Source organism: Sphaeramia orbicularis, chromosome 11 (genome assembly GCF_902148855.1).
Source record: "Sphaeramia orbicularis chromosome 11, fSphaOr1.1, whole genome shotgun sequence".
Taxonomy (NCBI): Eukaryota; Metazoa; Chordata; class Actinopteri; order Kurtiformes; family Apogonidae; genus Sphaeramia; species Sphaeramia orbicularis.
Genome location: NC_043967.1, coordinates 6,072,346 through 6,097,017, shown reverse-complemented (window position 1 = coordinate 6,097,017; position 24,672 = coordinate 6,072,346). Strand labels below are relative to the sequence as shown.

Below are 24,672 nucleotides of genomic sequence, written 5' to 3'. Positions count from 1 at the left end.
ATACTTAACACATAACTCTACAAGTAACACGACGAACCTATGTGGATGTGTCGATAAAGCTGTGAGAAAGTGAAAATGAAAGTCAGCTCCATGAGTGGGCAGATGTGCTGAGTGATTTATAATGTTCTGATGTATGACAGATGAAAGTAGTTGCTAACGCACCCACATGCACGCGTCACTCGCAGCCCACCCATGCGCAAGTGTTCCCCCCCCGTTGGGAACCACTGTGTTACACCATATCGCCCTGTTAGCATTAGCACATAGCCCACAGTCATTATGCGACACCCTATCACCCCGTTAGCATTAGCACACAGCCCACAGTCATTTAGCTACACCATATCGCCCCATTAGCATTAGCTCACAGTCATTATGCTACACCATATCGCTCCATTAGCATTAGCACATAGCCCACAGTCATTATGCTACACCATACTGCCCCATTAGTATTAGCACATAGCCCACAGTCATTATGCTACACCATATCGCCCTCTACTGGATGTCAAATGTTCTGAAGTACATTTTGTCCTTTTCGAATGTTAAGTTTTACTTGTGTAGTTATTTTGGTGAAAGTAACTAATAGTGTAAGGTAAGGAATGACTTTTAAATAATAGCAACAGGTAATCTGTAATGGATTACAGTTTAGAAGTAATTTATACAACACTGGTAAACAGTAACGTGTTCATGTTGGAGTGAAACATCCACAGAATCCAAGTGCAGTTGTTCCTTCAATAGTACTTTCTCTTCCATCCAGGGAATGGTTCCTTCATATGCAGTACACTGTGTTTTCTTTTTTTCAATATTTTGAGTCGATTTAAGCGTCAGTTAACTTCACTGAATATTCAGTTTCCAGTTTTATCTGGGTTAAAGCCTATTACACAAACTCTAACTGTCAGTCATCTGCTCCGTCTTACAGAAGGTGTTTTCCACAACACATCCACATTTGTTAAGCCTAGGGCACTTTTTGGAGTTTCAGCCTCTAAAGCAATTTATAAAATATGTGATATTGATTCTTGAATTCAACAGACAGGTAAAATATTTAAAATTCCAGTGAAGGTGCTACCATCTATCCAAACTTTGTTCCCACATATTTCTGTTTGAAAAGGCATTTGTAATACTGTTCTATTTTGTGTCCCCTCCAGACCTCCGACCTCAGACCTTAGCTTTAGTTCCTGTTGACCTTCCAGTGTTTGCTCTGTGGTTCACACCTGCAGCTGCTGCACAATGACAGGAAATACATAAATGAACTGGATCATGAGCTAATATTTCACTGTTCTGTTTGAATTTGGAGGGAAGCTCAGACCGTCAACCTCTGGTTTTAGAGTTTAGTTTCTCTAAAGATTTTGCAGCACTTTAAGCTTGTTTTAGTTCCTTTTTGTAAAATGGTGGTTATAGCTTAGACCTCTTATAGCTTAGACCTCTCTGCTAAATGTGTTGAGTTTTTAGCTTGATTTTATCTTCACTCTGTATTACTGATAGATTTCATAAGTTGCTTTACCATCTCTACAAATTCTGCAGATTTTATTTATTATTTTTTTTATTTACCATCTCTATGGCCCAATCCCATTTCACCCCTCACCCCTCCCACTTGGCCCTTGGGTGCAATCATTCCTCTCTGAAATGGCCCAACCCTTCCAGACCTGTTCCGTCATCATCAGTCATCAATGTGAATGTCACTATAAATACATGTTCTAACTTTGTTTGTGACAGAATTCTCCATGTCGTCAGCAGCTGGAACCATCTCTGTTCCATGGGCTTTGGACATCTGTTTACATCTATCAACCACAAACCTCAGAAACACACTGAACGAACGATCAAATGATTAAGTTGTTTACGAAGAAAATACATACATGTGTGTTTCTTTTGTCACTGCTGCACTTTTTTGCTGTGTTTTGAACAGGATTATGGCAGATTTCTCAGACCCCTGTGTTTGTAGTGTCGTCCTGAAAAACCTCTGTTTGGAGGGTTAAACAGCCCTCCCCCCTGACTCATTGAGAATTGGGACATGCCTACCCCTTCACATGAATGTACAAAATGGAGGGGAGGGCGAAGGGGGAGGGGCCAAGGGGTGAAATGGGATTGGGCCTATGCGAAGCCTGTTACGATGGCGCATTAGGGCCACATAGGAAAAATAAAAACACTTGTCACTACGAGATTAAAGTCGTACTATTTTGAAAATAAATTCACAATAGTGCAATAAAAAGTCATAATTTTGAAAATGTAAGCCTTAAGTAAGATAAGTTAGTTTGCTCCAAATCCATTTGGTTCTTACGATGAAACAAAACCAAACGTGTGCGAACTGTCTTCAAAGTCCTTCAACTAATCATAATGTGTTGATGGTTGGCAGGGCTAATAGGCTCAGTATTTGGCCTTTGTGTGTAAACCCCAAATGAAAGTAGAACCTCACAAAATGTTCCCAGTTCTACATTTTGAGGCCAGTGGGTACGACTGTATTCTAGTAAATTATGATATTTTTTCACCTGTTTTTAAATTACGATGTTTTTCTTGCAACATTATGGCTTTATTCTTGTAAAACTACACGTTTTACTTTAATATTTTAAAACTTTATTCTCATAGTGACAGGTGTTTGTATTTTCTTCTGTGGCCTGCAATCCTTTATAGTCACATCTGCCACCAGACATTAGTCTGGTTTTGTCTGTCTTGTGTGTTTTGTCTGTCACTTCCTGTTTTATTTTGTTAAGTTCTCCTCATGTGTCATGTCTGGTGTCTTTGCTTCCTTTCCCTAATCATCACCACCTTTGTGTGATTACCTGTCCCCGCCCTGATTTGTTCCACCTGTGTCTCATTGTCTTCCCTCCCTCTTGTGTATTTAAGCCCTGTGTCTTCCCCTATCCTGTGCCAGTTTGTATCACCTCGTGTGTTACTTACTAGCGTTTTTTGGATCCTGTTTGTCTGTCTGCCTGTTTTTGACCTGGATTGTTTCTCAAGACCTCTGCCTTTTGCCCGTCCCCTGTCTGTGCCTCTGCAACCGTTGATTCTACGTGTGTTCGACCATTCTGCCTGTTTTACTGGTACGTGAGCTTGTCTGTCCCCCATGTACTGTTGCCTGTCCGTTTGACTTACCGTGTATGACCTGGTCTGTTCACGGACATCCCTCTGCTTTCCCCTAGTCGGATACCCGACATGTTTTTTCGGTCTGGGCTGTGAGGGTCTGTCTCTGGTCCACTTCACAAACCCCGTGAAGAACCCTGAACTCTGTGACCTCAAGAATCTGTATACAAGCACTAGCCAAGACTTGTCTGTTAAACCTGTGTTTAATAAACACTGTGAACTTTTACGTCTGCTTCCGGGTCTTGCATTTGGGTTCAGTCACCGTACTCAGATCATTACATTTATCCCCCTGCCAAAAGGATCCTTGACCGAACACTGGGCCTCTTTATGGGGTGATAAATGTCTTGTTCACTCTGCACATGTCTGTGTTGTACTGTGTGTTTAACCATTTGTCTGTGTGACATTAAGTTTCTGTCTTTCGACAGGTTCCCTAAAAGAGGAACGCTGGTAAACAGCTGTTAACTGGAAGCAGAAATGCACAGATCAGCAAACACTGTCATACGTTGTTTTACACCTCATTAGTGCATGTTTGTGGCTCTTTTATCCGTATATATGTGTTTAATTATCCTGCTTCTGCAGTTTGCGGGAAACACCTCAAAGATCTAATATAGGCTCCGCTCAGATGGAGGTAAATGTGTTCTTATGTGACCTGGATCTGATCTGTTACAGTCAGTCTGAACAGCACTAACCCAGTGACCCAGGCCACTTTCATATGTTGTCCTAAATCTGACCCAGACCACTTCATATCTGGTCCTAAATCTGACCCAGACCACTTTCATATGTGGTCCTCAATCTGATACAGATCTGATATTTTCTAATGTGACTTCAGTCTGAATGTCCAGGTCGCATTTATCAGACCTTTACATCATTGAAATGCGACATGTGTCTGCGTGGTCACGTATTCTGTCAGGACCTCTTTTGTGCATGTGGGTCACTTCAGGGTCACATTCAGTTCAGACTCAAAACTGATAGAAGTCGCATTTAATGTGGAATCTGAATTGTGCATTAGACCTGCTGTGAATGGCGCCTAGGCGTCTGCATGTATTTGTGTCACTGGTTTAAAGGCTCAGACCACCATACTGAGTCCATGGATGCATTCTGGGCTTCATCGGTCCACAGTAGCATTTAAAGCTATACCTACCGATGTGGCATTGCTCACAGCACTTAGTAAAAGTTTGAACATGAACAACCCGCCCCCCTCCAAAGCCCCGCCCACTTCCCTCTGCCTGAGCTCTGAGGCTCCCCTCCTCTCTCCTCCTCTCACCTGATGTGCGCGGAGGAAGCAGAGGCGGAGGTCCGGTCCACTTCGGTGTGTCCGTGGACCCCTCCCTCAGTAATCAGATACATCATCTACCCACCGTGGGCCCGCGGCTCCTGTTTCATCAGTAGACCCTGTATTTAAGGGTCTGGTCTGTGCAGAGCTGGGTCAGTGTCTTCACTGCACCACGGAGATGAGGTGCCCATGCGACGGGCACACGCACTGTGAACGCGTGGTCTCCGCAAATTTTCCGAGGACATTTGAGGTTTCATAGTCCATACATTTATCATCCTACGTAATCCTACATTGTGTGACACCATGTAATTGCACCTGTATGAGTCCCACAGTCATAAAAGCTGAGCTTTATGCAGACCTGTTCAGTCCAGTACATCCGACTTCCAGACTTTTATCTCCATCCTTCATTCATCAGACTCCTGTTTGTTCCCCTTAGTTGTTGTTTCTGTTAATAAATCTGCTTTTTCCCTTCCATATGTGCATTTCAGTTCTATCCATACACATCCTAGACAGTAGACTGTGGTCAGTGACAGGAGAAGCAGCGCCAGTGAAGCGTCAGATTCAGAGGTACACATGTCGGATGCGTAGACAGCGGTAATGGATCAGATGCTGAACGGCCATAATGGATGATTGACAGGAGGCTCAGCCAGGTTCGGCCAATTATTTCAATCGGACTGTAGCCGCATAACGGTGCAGTGCACAGACTCAAAAACAGAATTATAAATTATATTATCTTCCTCTCCGTGCCAAACCAAATTCCTGAACAACCATGCTGATTGGTTGGTTAGCAGGTCAGTGCACGGACATCCTCTGCAAATGACATTTACGAAGACAGATGATCTTAAAGAATGAGCCAAATGGACTTGGTGTTTACACTTTGCTGACTTTGTCCTCTCAACATCTGTGTTTTATTATGTGCTCATCCAGAGGTGAAGATGAACCCAGAAACGAACAAAGGACTGAATGACAAAATCACTATATGTGCCATGTTAATAATGTATTACATTATGTGTTAATGTTGATTAACTCAGCACGTTAACTCTTTTATGCACGTAAGACTTAAGCCGTTTGCCTGACCTGTGGTTTCACATATGTGTGTCCTGATCATGTTCACGGTGAATTATGTGAAAGTAAGAGTATCACTGCTTATAGCATGTCTGAATAATCATGCTATTATTTTACTGATGCTTAAGTGAGGTTACAGGTGATGTATAAAGTGTGAGTGATCTTATTTAAGGATCTTATTTAAGGATGCAAAGTTTTCTTACAAGTCTACACGGTCCTCTCCCCCTCTGTCTTCCCAAGAGGGAAGAGAACCGTGATACTGAGATATGTAAACGACTCGTGAATATGCACGAGGACATTGGTTTCCCACCGAAACGGACAAAGAAGGCAACGCCCCAAGGCATCGATGACTCATCAATATGCACGAGGAAGGCGTGCCGGATTGGTTTTTGGACAGAACTATAAAGGTGAATGAAACCAACTTTTCAAAAGAGTCTTCTCCACCTCTCCCGGGCTCTCACCTAAGAGCAGAGAGCTTTCTCCACCTCTTCTGGGCTCTCACCTACACAAAGAGTCTTTTCCATCTCCTGGGCTCTCACCTACACAAAGAGCTTTCTCCAGAGAGTCTTGTCCATCTTCTGGGCTCTCACAGAGCAGAGCAGAGTCTTGTCCATCTTCTGGGCTCTCACAGAGCTGTTCCACCTTCTGAGCTCTCCAAGAGCTGTTCCATCTTCGCTGTTCTCCACTTCTCCTGGCGAGCTTTCCAGAACCAGCCGCCAGAGCCAGCTGTGAACCTCCTCCAGCCAGCAGAACTTCAGACCTCCAGACCTTCAGGCCTCCAGCGCAAGCACATCGCTTCACAGCCTGTTCCTGCTTCGAACTACGTCAGAAGACTTCATCCATCCGCCGTCAAGGACTCTCCAGCCTGCCTCCTTCAGAAGGACTCTAACTTGTAAGAAAACTTGCTCCTGATTTATCTGAGTTGGTGTTATTCCAATTTAAGTAGGTTTACCTCAACGTAACCTCACTAACGTTAGAATATCTTGAATATAGCTATCTGCCAATTTAATCTACATATTCTCCTGTCCATAATCTCCTGCTCCTTTTGTTGTATTTGTCTCTTGTCTTTATGTTATTTGTGTGTCTTAGTTTAGTTAATAAATTATTTATATGTGTATAAATCCATTGCCTCAGTTGTGCTTTGTGTACTATTTTTCACACTCGGGTTCATCTGTGCAGTCCACGAACTATCAACCTATGCAAGATTTCCAAATTATTGTTTTGGGTTGATTTAAGTTTAAGATTAGTTATAAATCTATAATTAAATTAATCAATAAATCAACACTCAATTAATCAATAAATTGGTATCCTATTCTTGCTACACGGACCGAATAAAATGATTGGTCAGACTTTTATCAGACATATATGAGAATTTAACATTTTTGAGTTTCAATACCTGGTGGATTTCTTTTACATTTTAGTTTGACACACGCTTATTAGGAGCATTTTAAGATGACAAAAGAAAAGTGTAAAAATGCCACATCATATGGTATAGCTTGAAGTGAGTAGGTGTGTGTTTTACTTACGTATACAGATGGGCAGCTGTCCAGACCACTGGTTGTCTTGGAGACAGATCCGAACTGAGGAGCCTATTAGTCGAAAGCCGGGCAGACACTGGTACACAACAGTGTCACGGTAACCGAAGTTCTCTCCAATAACCTGGCCATTCACAATGCCTTCTGGAATTCCACAGTGTCCAGCTGAAAGACAGACGCCAACGGCAGTAACAGTCAAACACACACTGGGACAGACACATGCACTTGAGTGTTGGTGCAAGGGAAGCAACAATTAACTCTGACAAAGCCTGTATTAACCAACTGTGTTCTAATGAACTTATATATATATATATATATATATATATATATATATATATATATATATATATATATATATATATATATATATATATATATATATATGTGAGTGTGTGTGTCCGTACACAGCTGACTGCTGCAGTTTGTCATCCTTCTGTATTTTTGCTCAGTGAACAGACTAGTGAAAACAGTGACAGTTGATCAGACCAATATTTTGCCAGATATTGGTCATTTTTAATCCAATATCCTTACAATCACGTTGCTATGGCCATAATCACATGATCACTTTGGCAGTGACAGCTGGACAAATGCGGTACAGCATGTGTGAAGACACAACAAATACTGGCGCAGGGGGGCTGGGATGATGCCCCTCAGGGTCAAGATGTGGATTTTAAAACGAGCCCCTTTTCACATCCCGCCCTCAGTACTGATGATGATGATGTCCAGGATCTAGAACCTGTGGTTCTCCAGTTGTCAATGTACTAGTTTAAGGGTTATAAGGGTTTCCTGTCTGATATGTAAGTAGACTTCCAAAATTGTGTTTAATACCATTTTTGAAGCTTTGCATTGGAAAAAATTTATGGAAAAAAAAAACAATTTATTTCCATAAACTTCAGACAAACTGTTTGTCAAAAAAAAAAAAAACAAAAAAAACTTTCTGCCAAATTCTACAGAATGTTGTACCAGTATCTATCATTTTGCATAAATGTTATGTACATTTTCCCACAGTAAGACAAACTAAAAGTCCTGTCTGTCCCTGAATATTTCCGTACATGTGTCCCCCAGCTCAGTGGACATAAATAGTCTCCACTTGTGTCAAATAGTGAACTTTCAGCTCAGTTTAGATGAATTACACCAGGTGCCAGTCTGTTGCACCATCTTAAAAACTGTATTCCACTGTATCTCCACATTTATCAGGCCTAAGGCTGTTTTCACTGCTATGCCTCCAAAACAATTTGTAAAATATGTGATACTGATTCTTCAATTCAACAGGCAAAAATATTCTAAGTTCCAGTGAAATTGCCAAGCTCTTTAAACATTTATTCCCACATTACTTTTTTTCCTAAGGTATTGGGCCAAATTTATGGTTTTCTGTCCCTTCTGCCTCTCACTTCAGTTTTGGATTGAAATGTCTGTTCATCCTCTTTATGGTTTATTTGTACGTCTGGCTCTATAACCATTATATAAATATCACAGTTCGTCTGGTGTCCGTTTAGTTCCTTCCTTTTCCTGGTATTGACCAACAGCTCTATCCTATCAGTATAATACATATGATGGGGTTTGTTTCTATATGTTCTACATCTGTAATATACAAAAGATGGGGTTTGTTTCTATATGTTCTATGTCTGTATTATACATATGATGGGGTTTGTTTCTATATGTTCTATGTCTGTATTATACAAATGATGGGGTTTGTTTCTGTATGTTCTATGTCTGTATTATACATATGATGGGGTTTGTTTCTATATGTTCTATGTCAGTATTATAGATATGATGGGGTTTGTTTCTGTATGTTCTATGTCTGTATTATACATATGATGGGGTTTGTTTCTATATGTTCTGTCAGTGTTATACATATGATGGGGTTTGTTTCTATATGTTCTATGTCAGTATTATAGATATGATGGGGTTTGTTTCTATATGTTCTACGTCTGTATTATACATACGATGGGGTTTGTTTCTATAATACTATATATCTGTATTTTCTATGTCAGTATTGTACATATGATGAACATGATATATGAGGAACTGAGAGCCCCTTTGTTTGATGATACGTGTATCCGAAATCCTGATATGTTCTGGAGCACTGATGATGACAAGATGAAATGGTTGTTCAGTTCTAATGTATATAAATTAGCATTATTTGTTTGTACAGCCTGGAAAAAGCGGCAGATGTGTTTGTTTAAATAGCTCAGTATTTTGTTTTGTTCATATCTATTGTGCCTATTGTCTGGTGTTTGATTTTTGGTGTGTATTTTTGGTGTCTTATAAGCCCATGTAAGGGCTGGACATGTTTTTTATGCAAGACACAATAATAAAAACATTCATTCATTCATTCATTCATACATATGATGGGGTTTGTTTCTATATGTTCTGCGTCTGTATTATACATATGATGGCGTTTGTTTCTTAATGTTCTATGTCAGTATTATACATATGATGGGGTTTGTTTCTATATGTTCTATGTCAGTATTATACTTTTACTTTATATTCCAGACAGAACATGAAGCATGTGGGAGTGCAATATCGAAGCAAATGTGTGCCATCAGAGATTGAAAGGTTGTATTTTGCAATAATTTAGTTTGAAAGGTTGTTCATTCATTCATTCATTCATTATCCTCCACTTTATCTGGGGCTGGGTCGTGGGGGTAACAGTCTAAGCAGGGATGCCCAGACTTCCCTCACCCCAGACACCTCCACCAGCTCTTCTGGGGGGACCCCGAGGCGTTCCCAGGCCAGCCGAGAGACATAGTCTCTCCAGCGTGTCCTAGGTCTTCCCCGAGGTCTCCTCCCGGTCGGGACATGCCCGGAACACCTCCCCAGGGAGGTGTCCAGGAGGCATCCGAAACAGATGCCCGAGCCACCTCAGCTGGCCCCTCTCGATGTGGAGGAGCAGCGGCTCTACTCCAAGCTCCTCCCTGGTGACTGAGCTCCTCACCCTATCCCTAAGGGTGTGCCCAGCCACCCCATGGAGGAAGCTCATTTCGACTGCTTGTATCCGGATCTTGTCCTTTTGGTCATGACCCAAAGCTCATGACCATAGGTGAGGGTAGGAACGTAGATTCACCAGTAAATCGAGAGGTTTGCCTCTTGGCTCAGCTCCTTCTTCACCACGACAGACCAATACAACGACCGCATCACTGCAGACGCTGCACCAATCCGTCATCCTCCGGTCTCCCTTCTTAAAAAGGGGGACCACCACCCCGGTCTGCCAATCCAGAGGTACTGTCCCAGAATTTCATACGATGTTACAGAGACGTGTCAGCCAAGACAGTCCCTGCACATCCAGAGACTTAAGGTCCTCAGGGCAAATCTCATCCATCCCCGGTGCCCTGCCACCGAGGAGCTTGCCAACCACCTTGGTGACTTCAGCTTGGGTGATGAACGAGTCCACCTCTGAGACTTCAGCCTCTGCTTCCTCCATGGAAGACGTGGCAGTGGGATTGAGGAGATCCTCGAAGTATTCCTTCCACCATCCGACAACATCCCCAGTCGAGGTCAGCAACTCCCCACTTCCACTGTAAACAGTGTTGGTGGGGAACTGCTTTCCCCTCCTGAGGCGCCGGACGATTTGCCAGAATTTCCTCGAGGCCAACCAATAGTCCTCCTCCATGGCCTCCCCAAACTCCACCCAGACCCAAGTTTTTGCCTCCACAACCACTTGGGCTGCAGCATCCTTGGCCTTCCAGTACCCATCAGCTGCCTCGGGAGTCCCACGAGCCAACAAGGCTCGATAAGACTCCTTCTTCAGCTTGACGGCATCCCTTACTTCTGGGGTCCACCACCAGGTTCATGGATTGCCACCACAACATGCACCAGAGACCCTGCGGCCACAGCTCCGAGCAGCCGCTTCAACAATGGAGGTGGAAAGGTTGTATTTTGCAATAATTCAGGTTAAAGGTTGTATTTTGCAATATTTTTTTTGAATGGTTATATTTCACAATTTGAATTTTTTTATAGTTGATTTTTTTTTTTTAATTGTTGAATTTTTACATATAGATTTTCATATTCTGAATTTAATTATTCCAAAAAAAAAATCAATATTCTCAAATACAATGTGTTTCAATCTAAAAAAATTCAACCTAAAAAAATTCGATATAACATCTTGGCCAGGCAAAACCAATGGAGTACCGAGCCACTCAATCTAACTTTCACCCAATCATACATCACGCCGAAGATCACGTGACACTCAGGAAATGGCGCAGGCGCGGTGATTTACACATGAAATGGTTGAATATAGATAGCCTATGAATTTCACAAAATCACCCCCCGTTTTTGCCTAAAAAACTATTAGTTTCACCATTATATCCTGCCTGTGTGTGTGTGTGTGTGCCTTGCGTATCTGTGTGAGTGGCAGCTTCCAGCGCAATGACGTAGGCACGTCCGGCTGTGCTCCTGTTAAAGCCTTCCCCAGGTGAGTTGTTGTAGAGCTGAGCTCTGCCAGTAAAAGTTCATTGAAGTTAATATTCATGACTTAAAGAAGGACAGACTCCTGTAACTTGTTGTTTGTAATATCCAACTCATCCTCTAATAATTCTGTGGAGTTTTCAGTTTGATGATGTTGAATTTTTAATGAATTTAGCATCCGTGCTAATGCTAGCATCCAAAGTTAGCCCCCATGCTATCCTCTGAATGTGCCGCTGGTTAATGCTGATATTTTGGCCGATTTCCAAACGGTTTGATTTGTTGAAAACATCACACATGTTGGTATGATACTGGATGCTTTGGCGTTTTAAAAAAAATGTCGGTTTTACTACCCAAATCCAAATTCTACGTAATGTTTCCAACAGACAATCTCTTCACAGAACCGTCAATGATGCTGGACTTCTGTGGTGCTTATGACTGTTCTAACGAGTGGAACATAAACACAAGATCTGGTGGAATCACCTTTCACAGGTAAGGTGTAAGTAAGAAATACATTTGAGTGAGCAGGTTGGTAGTGATATAAATCAAGACTGGACCGATAGAAACCCTTTGCTCCGTGTTGGGGCTCTACCAGCTCATTTTACGATATCTCTGTAGCACCGCATCATGTAATAACGGTGCTGTATGTAATAATGTAATAATCTTTCACCCCATTTTGTAATAAAATTCTTGGAACTGGTAGGAACTCAAACACAACAGTATTAGTATAGACAGCTGGTACAGGGACTTTCTGGACCTCCTCCTATAGAACAGGCCTCACTTTTTTTTAACTCTACCAGTGATTATAAACACCAGGGCCATGGGCTACTGTCAAATCTTGTTTGCTTCAAAAATATATGTTAATTTGATGGTCCTGTTCTTTTTTGTGTAACAAATTGTACTAATATAATGCTCTGTAACCCCCCACCCCTATCCCAGCCTTGTTTTTGTATGTATGTGTATTATTTCTGACTGTCAAAAATTATAAATAAAAAAAAAAAAATCTTTAACGAATTTCGTAATAAACTTTGCTGCATTTTGTAATAACTTCAGAAATGTAAGTGTAACAGTAAGTTTCTTGTCAGTAATACTTAATTAGTGCATCTTTTGTCTCTAGTTTGCAAACACATTCCCCATTATAATGAATACACAGTTACATTTGATTTAGGTTTGACCAAAGAAACATTTAACTAGTTTTTTTTTTTTTTTTTTTAATGAATTCTACTTCAGCTGGAATGCCTAATGTTGCTCTGCTAGTATGATGGTTTTTCCAATTAAGGCATTAATTACCTTCGCCAAGGAGGTTATGTTTTTGCCAGCGTTGGTTTGTTTGTCTGTCTGTCTATCCGTGTGCAAGATAACTCAAAAAGTTATGGACGGATTTGGCTGAAAATTTCAGGAAAGGTTGATACTGGCACAAGGAACAAATGATTAAATTTTGGTGGTGACTGGGGGTGTGGGGGTGGGGGAGGCACTGGTCTGTCTTGGCGGAGGTCTGCACTGTCTGAGTGCTTTTCTAATTTCAATGGTTTTTCGATGGTTAATAACATAGTGTGCCAAATTATTAAATTTTCTTTTAAAAAAAAGTGCTGCACTCGCATTTTGCAACAACTGTTGCAATACGTAATAAGTTATTACAAAATGCAGCCAAGTTTATTACAAAATATGCTCAAGAATTTTAGTACAAAATGCTGTGATATTACATAATGAGGTGAAAAATTATTACATTATTACACTGTTATTACATAATGTAGAGCTACAATCCCACAGCTGCTCACAACTGAGACAAAACTGAGGTTAAAATGCAATGTTATTTATCTATAAACTGTCTCTTGGTAAAAAACAAAAAAAAACAAAAAAAAACAAAACAGACCTTAGATCGCAGTCATTGATATGTTAGAATACAGCATTTAATAGATGACAATTAATGATAGATACTGGATGTATTAAATATGAAGACCTATGGATTATGGACTAACCCTTTATGTGAACGGTGAACATTCTTTTTTGTTGTAGACAATTTTTTACATCTCTGGATACTCTTCTCACATTTCTAAGGTTTTCCAACGACAGTTGTTTGAAAAGATAGGTAGAAAGGTATACGTGCCATTTAGCTAAATAACCAATGTCTATGATTCATATATCTTTGTAAGTATTTGATAACTACTTAATGCCACAAGTTTCTAAAACTTTTTTCTGTCTGCATGTTTAAGAATAAAGTACAGTACATTTCTGGATGCTTAATACTTTTCTTAAATTTTGTATTATGTTTCTTATTTTTAGCAGCACCATCAAGGACCACAAAAACTTAGAGGATAGCTGAAGAGAGCCTGCTGGTGGATTTACCTTAGCATTTCCACAAGGCTGACCCTCAGACTAATGTTGGAAGTATTTACATGTAATAATTCTCAAACACATGAGAGCATCAAGGCCCTGGTCACATTCAAACCTCCATCACAGTTGCTTTCTGCCACTCATTTTAGACCCACTCAAATCCACATGAGCATCCATTTAAACCTACTGTAGTTGTTGAATATGTGCCCCTGACACTTAGACATTCATACCCAAGATGCCCACAGTGGGACTGAGGGATGAGATGAAGCATGTGAGCGAGCAGTGGAAGTGAGGAGCTAGAAACATTACTCAATATTTTCCTCCCTTTTTCCATTTTTCCAGGGATAGAACCTCATGTATGAAGAGCTGAAGGATAGACTGGAATGATCCTGTGGAGGATCTGAGGGAGAGAACCTCATATATGAAGAGCTGAAGGACAGACTGGAACGCTCCTCTGGTCAAATGGAAATACTGATTTGAATATTTCATGTAGGTGCTTAATGTTTACACTCAGTTAGACTCCTCCTTCCTTATTATTTAAAGGGGTTTATGACACTTAGACATTCATACCCAATAGAGAGTTCACCCTCACACTACACCTTCATGGTCTGAAGGCAGATGTTTATTGGACACAGTCTCTCCATCTTCCTCTGCTCCATCCATCCTCATACATTACTACAGTATTCTTCATGTTGCCTACTTGTTAAATTCATGAGCTACTTTAGTCCTACAGATTAGGTTTTGTTACAGACAGTAAAAATTAAAGCTCATATCAAATCATCGCATCACATTACCCATTCTGATGAATTTTGAGGTTTCATATATTCCATTTTTTATTTATTTTGTATAAAGGTGATGAAAGCAGCAGAGCAGGTGATTGGCCAGGTCCAATTAGGACAAACTCCCGAGGTGTCAGTATTGACGCATGTTGTCCAGGAAGAGATTGACACAGAGGATGTGTTTTTGCTCAGGGAACATATTGAAGAAACACGATTTGGCACTGATAACCACCATTCACACCTACTGAGCTTAGTATCTATGTTTCTCAAAATTAGGCTGCACCACTTTGACTATAACAATGACTTCAGGAATCAACTTATCGAACAACTTCAATGATGAACTGAAGGAAGTTACATCAAATAAGACATTTAAAAGGTCAATCAAAACAAAAATGTTAAGAAAATATGACCAAAGTATTAGGACAAATGTGTTACAGTATGATCAGTTTGACGTATAACACTGTCATGAAATGGACAGTTTATTTTTGATGTGAGTAAAATTTTGTGTTTTGTGCAGGCTTAGTCAGAATTTATTTGGATATGTACAGGGTGGGGAAGCAAAATTTACAATATTTTGAGGCAGGAATTGAAAGACAGTGTATGACCAATTAGTTTATTGAAAGTCATGAGAATTTATTTGCCACAAGAAAATTTACATAACAGAAAATGTTTTTATTCTATGTCTCCTTCTTTCTCAATAACTGCCTTCACACGCTTCATGAAACTTGCGCAAGTGTTCCTCAAATATTCGGCAGACAACTTCTCCCATTCTTCTTTAATACTATCTTCCAGACTTTCTCGTAATAGTTTTGCTCATAGTCATTCTCTTCTTTACATTATAAACAGTCTTTATGGACACTCCAACTATTTTTGAAATCTCCTTTGGTGTGACGAGTGCATTCAGCAAATCACACACTCTTTGACGTTTGCTTTCCTGATTACTCATATGGGCAAAAGTTTCTGAAAAGGTATGGACAATAGTGTTAAGTATGATTATGACATCAATATATGTTTGGTTTCAAAACAATTGACGTAGTGCCTGCTGAGAAAAAACAACTAAATGTTCATTGTAAATTTTGCTTCCCCACCCTGTATAAGGTTTGTTAGGCTTATAGGAGCTGACATGGGAATGTATGGTCAGTAAAAATATAAGGTAAGGGGGAGGAAGTAAATTAGTTGAACTTCACCCTGCTCCTTTTTAAATATGTTGTTATTTTTACCTTCATCCTACCAGCTGGGGTCCAACTGGACCCCAGGACATGATTTTTATATGTCTCTGCTGTATCATTCATTGAATGATCACTTTGTGCTAGGAGTTTCTCTGTCTGTATGTCCATGTTCGATTGCTTCTATTAGTTCCAAAAACAATCTGACATAATAGGTACTGTATTCAACTTGTGATCAGGGTCCAAATGGACCCCAGTTGAATAGTGGTTTTTCTTAGTCCATAATGAGCATCTAAAATATAATTTTATTATTTGTTTCAGTAAGTGATGGCGAATAGAAATAGAAGAGCAAGGTCCACTGCTGCACAAGCCCTTAGGTCTATTTTAGAGGCAGAGGACAGCTCTGAGGCTGAATTTGTATTTTTAATTTGTATCACCCTCATTCTTACACAATTAGTTATTGTAACAGTGTTTTATGATGCAAACTGTTTTCATACGTAATAAAAACATTCCAAAATGAAATGACGTTTCCTGTCTGTTACTAAGATGTGATATTACCATATATCACAGTGGGGTCCACATGGATCCCAGTTGGTAGGATTAGGATATGAAATATGATGGTAGGATGAAGGTTAATATTGATTTTTCTTGTACTGTTTTAAATGTTGATACTTGAAATAAACAATCAATCAAAGCTGTGCAAAACAGTTCTCTGCTTTCAGGGGTTTTATCTTCCATAGGCCTGATTAATGAAAGGCAGCTCTGGTAAATATTCTTGTAAATTTGTAAATATTTTCTTGGGGGATTCTTTATGTTCTTGCACTTATCTCAAATATTTCAAAGTTATAATAATAATGATAATATGGTAAAGATAATAGCAATATTAATTAGGATTTTGGTTGTTATAATAGTCAAATTATAATAGCATTATTTATGATAGTGACAATAGTATTTTTATGATAATAATAATCAAATGCAATCTCTACCCGTAAAGCAGTTCTTTAAATTAAAGACCTGAACACACCTTCACGTTTTCTGAGTTCCTTTTGTTCTATTTATGTCTCTATCTGTCCTCCATATCTGATGTTTGTAACAAACAACCTGTGTAAAAATATGTTAACAATTGAGCGATTTACGATCACTTTAATAGTGCAAACGAACACCTCTTTCCTCTGTAGACTTAATGCGCAGTAACAGTGAGTAGCACTGTGCTAGCTTAGCTGCACTGTGCTACAATGGGTGCCCTGTAGGCACGTCACTCTAATGGGCAGCAGCAGTGCGTATATATGTCTGTGGCTTGAAATGAAAAAAAAAAAAAAAAATTAATTGTAAACTGTGCTGTTCTAAATAAATAAACAATATATATGTCTATGTGCCATAGATGGTGCCCACCATCTGAGCGTCACATGATATCCGGCTTGACGCATGATTGGGTGAAAGTTAGATCGAGTGGCTTGGTACTCTATTGGTTTTGCCTGATCAAGATGTTATATCAAATTTTTTTAGGTTGAATTTTTTTAGATTGAATTTGAAACACATTGTATTTGAGAATATTGAATTAAAAAAATTTTTTTTTTGAATAATTGAATTCAGAATATGAAAATCTATGTGTAAAAATTCAACAATTAAAAAAAAATCAGCTATAAAAAAAAATCAAATTATGAAATACAACCATTCAAAAAAAAAAAAAATTGCAAAATACAACCTTTCAACCTAAATTATTGCAAAATACAACCTTTCAATCTCTGATGGCACACATTTGCTTCGATAGTGCAGTAAACATTCAACCCTCCAGTCACAGTTGGATCAGCCTTCACTGATGGAAAGGGGTCAGCTGATTATTATATATACGAGCACTGGCAGGACACTGAACATCCAGGTTTTAAGGCAAATGTTTCTGTGTGGTTTACAGCACCACAATGGAACTTTTACTGGAGGGGTTCCCCTAAAGTCCATAAACGGTACTGTCTGTAACAACTATTGTAACATCGGTATCTGGGTAAAACTCATGCATTTGTTGCCAAACCACTGATGGTGGTAAACCTCCTGAGGTTAGACCATGAATGTGTTCAACCATGTGTTCAGGTAAAGGATCTGAAAAGCATTTATACAAACAGTAGTGTTTTAGTTTTAAAAATAACAGAAACCAAATGAACAGATCAATAGAACAGTCCATAACAGATGGATAACTGTGGGAACACAGTTTTACTGTAATATAGCACTGATGTTTGGACAGAAACGGAAGGATATGAGTTTAATAAAACCACCTGAAACAGATTAAAGACAGAAGAGTTTAGATTAGAATAGATCCAATAGTACCAGGTCTGACAGTACCAGGTCCGAGAGTACCAGCTCCACCAGTACCAGGTCCGGGTCTCCTTCCTTGTCCAACAGTACCAGGTCCAGGTGTCCTTCCTAGTCCACCAGTACCAGGTCCAGGTGTCCTTCCTAGTCCACCAGTACCAGGTTCAGGTCTCCTTCCTAGTCAAACAGTACCAGGTCTCCTTCCTTGTCCAACAGTACCAGGTCCAGGTCTCCATGGGTGGGGCATCCCTCCTCCTCTTCCCGTCAAAGCTGGTCCAACATTCACTCTAGTCCTTCCTCTTATTTGGTCCCTCTCAGTCTGTCTTGTCTTTGTCTCTGTGGACAACACCCTTACCCTTTGTCTTGTCTTTGTCTCTGTGGACAACACCCTTATCCTCTATCTTGTCTTTGTCTCTGTGGACAGAAAAGCGCAGAGGGTAACTCTGTGCTTTTCTTGCTCCTTCAGTCATGTGACCTTTAGTCTATCTGTATCTTTCCTTCACTCCTAACTTTGTTGACCTGCCTCGTCTTCTGAAGGTGGAGGGGGGATGTGACCTATGTCCTAAACCAGTCCAGTTCTGTAGTTCTGTTAGTGTTGTGGTTCCAACCCCAAACCAGAAGTGTCCTAGCGTCAGTGCTGGAGATACAGACGCTCTGGAGACATGACCAAAGTGGAACTGAACCTACTGGAGTGGATGTTCCACCAAAATGACCTGGAAATAGAGTTGAAGGACCAAGAGCTCCATAGTGTTGGTTTAAGAAACCAACCTTTACATGAAAACAGTGTTTGACCTGTGTGTTTCCTCATCTGATGAACTCCTCCTAATGTGAGAAGCTGCAGAGGACTTTCACACAAACCACCATGAACATATGTGTTCACTGTTACTGGAGCGTTAGGGTTCAGGGTTGATTCAGTCTGTACTGTAGAGAAGTGCTCAAGTGTCCCTGGTGTCAGCAAACGCTGACAACAAAGACAGCAAAGGAAGTGGAAGAAAACCAGAGAAAAGGTTTCATGTCTCATTTGTCATTTCACACTGTTGACTTTGAGGGCCTGATTTACTAAGATCGCAAATAACGGGTGCAAATGTGCTTGCTCACACTAAAAAATGTGCGTGCTATTGATTTGTGTGGCAGGGGTGATCAACTAAGATTGCCTGCGCAAATAACAACAGGTGCAAAGTCTTGGAGACCGCCCTAATTAAATGAGGATTTTGCGTGCGCTACTGGTTGTCGTCATGGAGACAGTGCACTGCAAAAACTGCTCAGGGATATCCCAGCACTCATCAAGTATGAAGTCATTCTTTTTCCACACAAAGGGGTGAATAGGTATTTCTCTCTTGTTGTTTATCAGTTGTGAAGTGTGTTATTAGTGAAATAAATACCTTCTTTCTTTACGTCGCTCTGTATAGTGAATGTATAGTGAATAAAAATATTTAAGTCCGCGTTTTTGTGTGTGCAGTCAAGTTTGCGCATGTTTTTATGCACGCAAACCTTTAGTAAATCAGGCCTTAAGTGCTGAGGTGTTGAATCACACACTTGAAGATGTTGCAGTTAGGGCTGGGTAAAAAAAATCGATTTAATCGGCCTTAGATCGATCTCATTTTAATTTTGCGTAATCGACTAACAGTGGATGAAATCAATGTTTCAGAGCAGGACCGGGAGTACGCGGAACCGCGGGCGGCTCAGTCTTGCGAACCCCTTGGGAAGACTTGGTCTCACTCACGACGGCTCTGACGTGGAAAAGACACGGAGGAAGGGTGAGGAAAACCCCTCCTCCCCCTCCACCCGGCCTCAAACTCGAACCCGCAGTGGGAAGGAAGTGGCCACCCGGCAAGTTATGGAACCCAGTCGTTCTTGGAATAATAACTTGGATCCATACTATCACCTATGGTTGAGTATGGAGTTAGAGGAATAGTAAACCCCCCCCCCCCCCGCACCCTGACCAACATTCACAGAGCGCGCACACCCCCTAGCCCCACTCCGCTCCGGAGCACCACCCCCACCCCCAGTGAGTAGAAGCCTCCAGCGGTAAAACAGAATAAAGATGACGAAGAAGCCCGTTCTGAGCCACTGTACAAACATGGCAATGTTTCTGTTCCATTCATTATTTAAGAGCACATTCAGCTACTTACTGCCGAAACGTCATATTTATTTCCTTTCTAATATCAATACTGACACCAGTATTGATGTGTTGCATGACTGCAGTACTCAAATAATCAGGTTACAACTCAAAATTGTACTTTGGTATCACTAAATTACTCTGAATCAGTCAATTAATACTGAATCGAATCGATATCGAATCGAATCGAATCGTGATTAATCGATTCAGAACCTTATGAATCGAAATCGAATCGATTATGGAAATTGGCCATGATACCCAGCCTTAGTTGCAGTACTTTCCTCCACAAAGTGATACTTCATTACATTATTTATATAATTTCAGCACGCTTAAGTGACTCCTTAACCCTTAAAGACCCAAACGTCCACCTTTAACCCTTAAGGACCCAACATCGACCTTTAACCCTTAAAGACCCAAAAGTCCAGTGTGTTTCAGTTTCAGTTTGATCTGATTCTGATAGAATAACCATCAACTGTAATGTGAGTTTTAATGAACATCTACATAATCAGTGAATTAAATACAGGAACATGATTTGCAAATCTGACTCTGATCCTTTTTCATACTCCTTCAAAGTAAAATGTTGGATTAACTTATCTAAATCTAAAAGGCTGTTTAAACACTGTCATTCAAATACTACAATGTGACACATTGTGAGATTAGCAGTTTGTTGAACAGTTTGTTAACAAAGTCAAATGATGTGAAAATGATGATGATAAATAAATGTTTCTGCTATTTCCAAACAACCCTGATGATGGAGGCAATTATCACGACCATGTCAAATAATCACAGGTATGTCAAACAGCTGCGTCACAGTGTCTATGTAATAACTGTGACAGGCCTAGTTCTGAGTTCATTTTGACATGTGATCTGTTGAAACGTGGAATTTGACCATTTTAAGCTGCAGTATGTAGGAATTATGCTCTAAGTAAATATAAAATTGCCTTGACTGTCACCAGACATTAAGGAATCATGTTCATTTCAAATACTGATCTCACTGACAGCAGTAGTCCAGCCAGAATATTTGCATTTGAAAAGCTCAGTGTCAGCCCCGAAATTATGTTTATGTTGACATTGTGTGTTTTGGTCTAAGGCTCCGCCCATCACCTGTCTGCCAATCACACAGTCAGTAGCCTTTCAGCATCCAGGTTGCCAGTTCCCTGAGCTGCAGCTGGAACATTTCTGATCAAAAATGTCTGACGTTAATAAATCTAAAAGGCCTCATATTATTCCCAAATACATCACGACAAAGTGAGAAACAAAACAAGGAGATGTATGGGAGATGACTTTGAAACATGGAGACGGCTGAAAGCAGAGAAGGATTTGAAGACCAACGCTGGCTCTGCCTTAGTCTGAGCACCGGTAAGAGCCACTGAGAGCCGGTGTCGCGGCCTCTTCACCCGGTCCCTTCTCCCGGGGCCGGGCTGCAGTCTCTTTTCCTGGCCCCAGTGAAGAGACTGCTGGTCTGGGACTGGTGAACAGACCAGGTACCAGTGTAGGACTTGTCTCTGTCCATGGTAGCTCCTTGTAATTCGGTGTTTTTTGTGGAAGTGACCTCTTCATGTAGCAGTGTGTAATCCAAAAGGGGGGGGTAGGTCATCGTCAGTCGTTCGGTCGGTGGGGGGGTGGGGTGGGGGGGTTGGTAGTTCGGTGTCTGGGGGGGTAGAGCGATCGTGCAGCTTCTAGTAAAAGTGAAACCTGCGTGTTCCCTTTTCCCTATCTCCTGAAACTTTGCAAACATTCATTTGAGTGTGCAGGACGTTTGTCCTGGCCTGTTATATATTACACTTATGTAGAATAAGTCTGGTGATGATTTATTTGTATGAAATTTATGGTGTGGTGGCAAGGATTAGTGGAAACGCTAGTAGTAGACACTCATGCTGGATCTGGCAACCCCTAGCCTGGGGGGAGGAGGAGGGGATACCACGTTCTACAGTATTTTGAATGTGATTGCAGTACCAGTTTTGGCCACAATCCTACATACTGCAGCTTTAAGTAGCATTTGAGAAGCTCCAGCTCTAAAACTTCAATGAGAATTATTATCATGAAAACATGAACAGTAAATTTGGTTTTGGAGATAATAGGAAAAGTGTTTTTGGTATATTTTTAACTACATTTTTGTTTTTTTTTGACATTCTAGGTTAAGTTTAGTTGAACTGCATCTCATATCTGCCTCAGTCTGTGAAGTATTCTGGGAAACGCTGTTTCTAGTGACAGCAGCGTCATAACATCTGTTACCTCTGCATGCATCGCACTGGCAGAACAAACAAACATTTTATAGCTCTTTTTTTTCTCTGTATGTATATGTACAGTACATCCACATGAAGGGAGTGAGTTCGCTGCTGAAGCTCCTTTGTGATAGTTTTGTTGGTGAGGTGTAAACAGACCTATACTATCCTTTAAGGTGAAGACTCTCCAACACGATTGACGGCCGTCACCAGAAAAGGTAGCCCAACTATCAGTCGGCTCCCGTCCCCCTGACGCAGTCAACAAAGTGTGAACAACACACCAAATCGTCTACCGACTTGACTGTATGTTCTGCGCTTGCGCGAGACATAAAACCAGAAAATGATGGAACATCTGTGTAAACGCGGCGTTCACTGTCATCAGTCATCAAGATTGGCTCGTCCAGTGTGTTTTACTGTTTCTTAATCTACCGTCCCCCTGGCCCTGCTGGTGCCTTCTTAAGCGATTTCAGTGATTTCCTTACATCAATAATAAAACTGGAGAAGGTTTTAATTCTTGGGGATTTCAATCTGCACATCGATAACAATTCATCCAGCCCAGCAATGGAACTTTTAGCCATGACTGACACTTTTAACCTCAAACAACATGTATCTGGCCCCACCCACAAGAAAGGACATACCCTGGACCTGGTTTTCTCATTGGGCTTACACGTCACAAATGTGTGTGTTGAGGATGTCCACTTGAGTGATCATTGTGGTGTGTTTTCTGACTTATGTGTGCCTCTTGAGCCCAAGCCTGCACCTAGAAGGGCCAAGAGGAGGATTATTACAGAGTCCACAGCCCAGGATTTCCGTGCCCTGTTTAACCCTAGTCTTCTTAATGAGTGTCCCGATGTTGATGAGTTTATCCAGTGCTTTGCCACACACTGCAGCTCTATTCTTGACCAGGTGGCTCCCGTGAAAACTAATGTCACTCGTAAGTGGTCTTGTCCCTGGATAAATGAAAACATCTTAAACCTAAGGAGAACTTGTCGCAAAACTGAGCGTCTTTGGAAATCAACCCAGTTGGAAGTACACAGGTTACATCTTAAAGATCTCATAACCTCATTAAATAAAATGATTAAGGAGGCAAGATCCAGCTACTTCCACAAACTTATAGCCACAAACAAGAAAAACCCCAAAGTAATCTTTGACACAATCCAGTCCATTGTGTCCCCTGCTGTCCCTGCTGCCCCTGTGCTCTGTAAAGCTGACAGCAATGACTTCCTAAACTTCTTCACAGACAAGATCAGGGATATTAAACACAATATCCCACCACCCTCTGGCCGTCTGACCCTAGCTGATCCCCCTCTGCAAACCTGGTCCTCTTTCGACCCTGTGACACTGGAGGACATCTCAGCACTTTTATCCAAAACGAAACCCTCCTCCAACTCTGCAGACATCCTCCCCCATAAGCTCCTTGTCGGTGTCTTTGACACTGTTGGACCATGGGTCACAAAGTTTTTTAACCTGTCGCTCTCAACTGGTTTGTTTCCCAGCTCCTTCAAACAGGCCATCATAGAACCTAAACTAAAGAAAACCACACTGGACCCCACAGACTTCAAAAGCTACAGGCCCATTTCAAAGCTCCCCCTATTGGCCAAAATCCTTGAGAAAGCAGTGTCTAAACAACTTACAGCTTTTCTGGAGACACACCAGATCTATGACACTTTTCAGTCTGGGTTTAGACAACGCCACTCAACAGAAACCGCACTATTAAAAGTGTCTAGTGACATCCTGATGGCGGCTGGCTCCGGGAAATCCACGGTCTTGGTCCTGCTAGATCTCTCCTCGGCCTTTGACACAGTGGACCATACCATAATGATTGAGAGACTGAGGGACCTGGTAGGGATGTCAGGTCCTGTGCTAGACTGGTTCTCCTCTTACCTGACCGGCAGAAGCTTCACTGTGTCAATAAACAACTTCCAATCTGACTCAGCGGATCTACTGTGTGGTGTGCCCCAAGGCTCTGTCCTGGGACCAGTGCTATTCTTACTCTATGTCCTCCCACTTGGCCACATTATCCAACACTATAGTGATGTCTCCTATCATCTATTCGCGGATGACATCCAGATATACTGCTCCTTTAACTCCTCTGAGCCCCACAAACTGAGTTCCTTAATCAACTGCTTGTCAAAGCTGAAGCAGTGGCTAAATGATAACAGCCTCCAGCTGAACTCCAGCAAAACTGAGACCCTCATCATCGCCCCGGATAGTGCAATCCCAGGGATCAAACATCACCTTGGAGACCTGAGTTCCTTGGTAAAGACAAAACTGAGGAATCTGGGTGTCATCTTTGACCAGGACATGTCTTTAGAATTCTACTCCAAACACCTAGTCAAAAACTGTTTCTTCCACCTACGCAACATCTCCAAACTCAGATCTATGGTGTCCACAAATGA

At 41.1% G+C, this 24,672-nt stretch overlaps 1 protein-coding gene across 1 annotated transcript in view; it reads right to left on the bottom strand.

Moving 5' to 3' along the window:
* LOC115428800 (CUB and sushi domain-containing protein 3-like) overlaps nt 1-24,672 on the bottom strand; it is a 965,368-nt gene that overhangs the window by 58,374 nt on the left and 882,322 nt on the right. Inside the window, exon 55 of the mRNA XM_030148025.1 lies at nt 6,934-7,107. Coding sequence (XP_030003885.1) covers nt 6,934-7,107 — 174 coding nt within the window. The remainder of the gene's footprint in view (nt 1-6,933; nt 7,108-24,672) is intronic.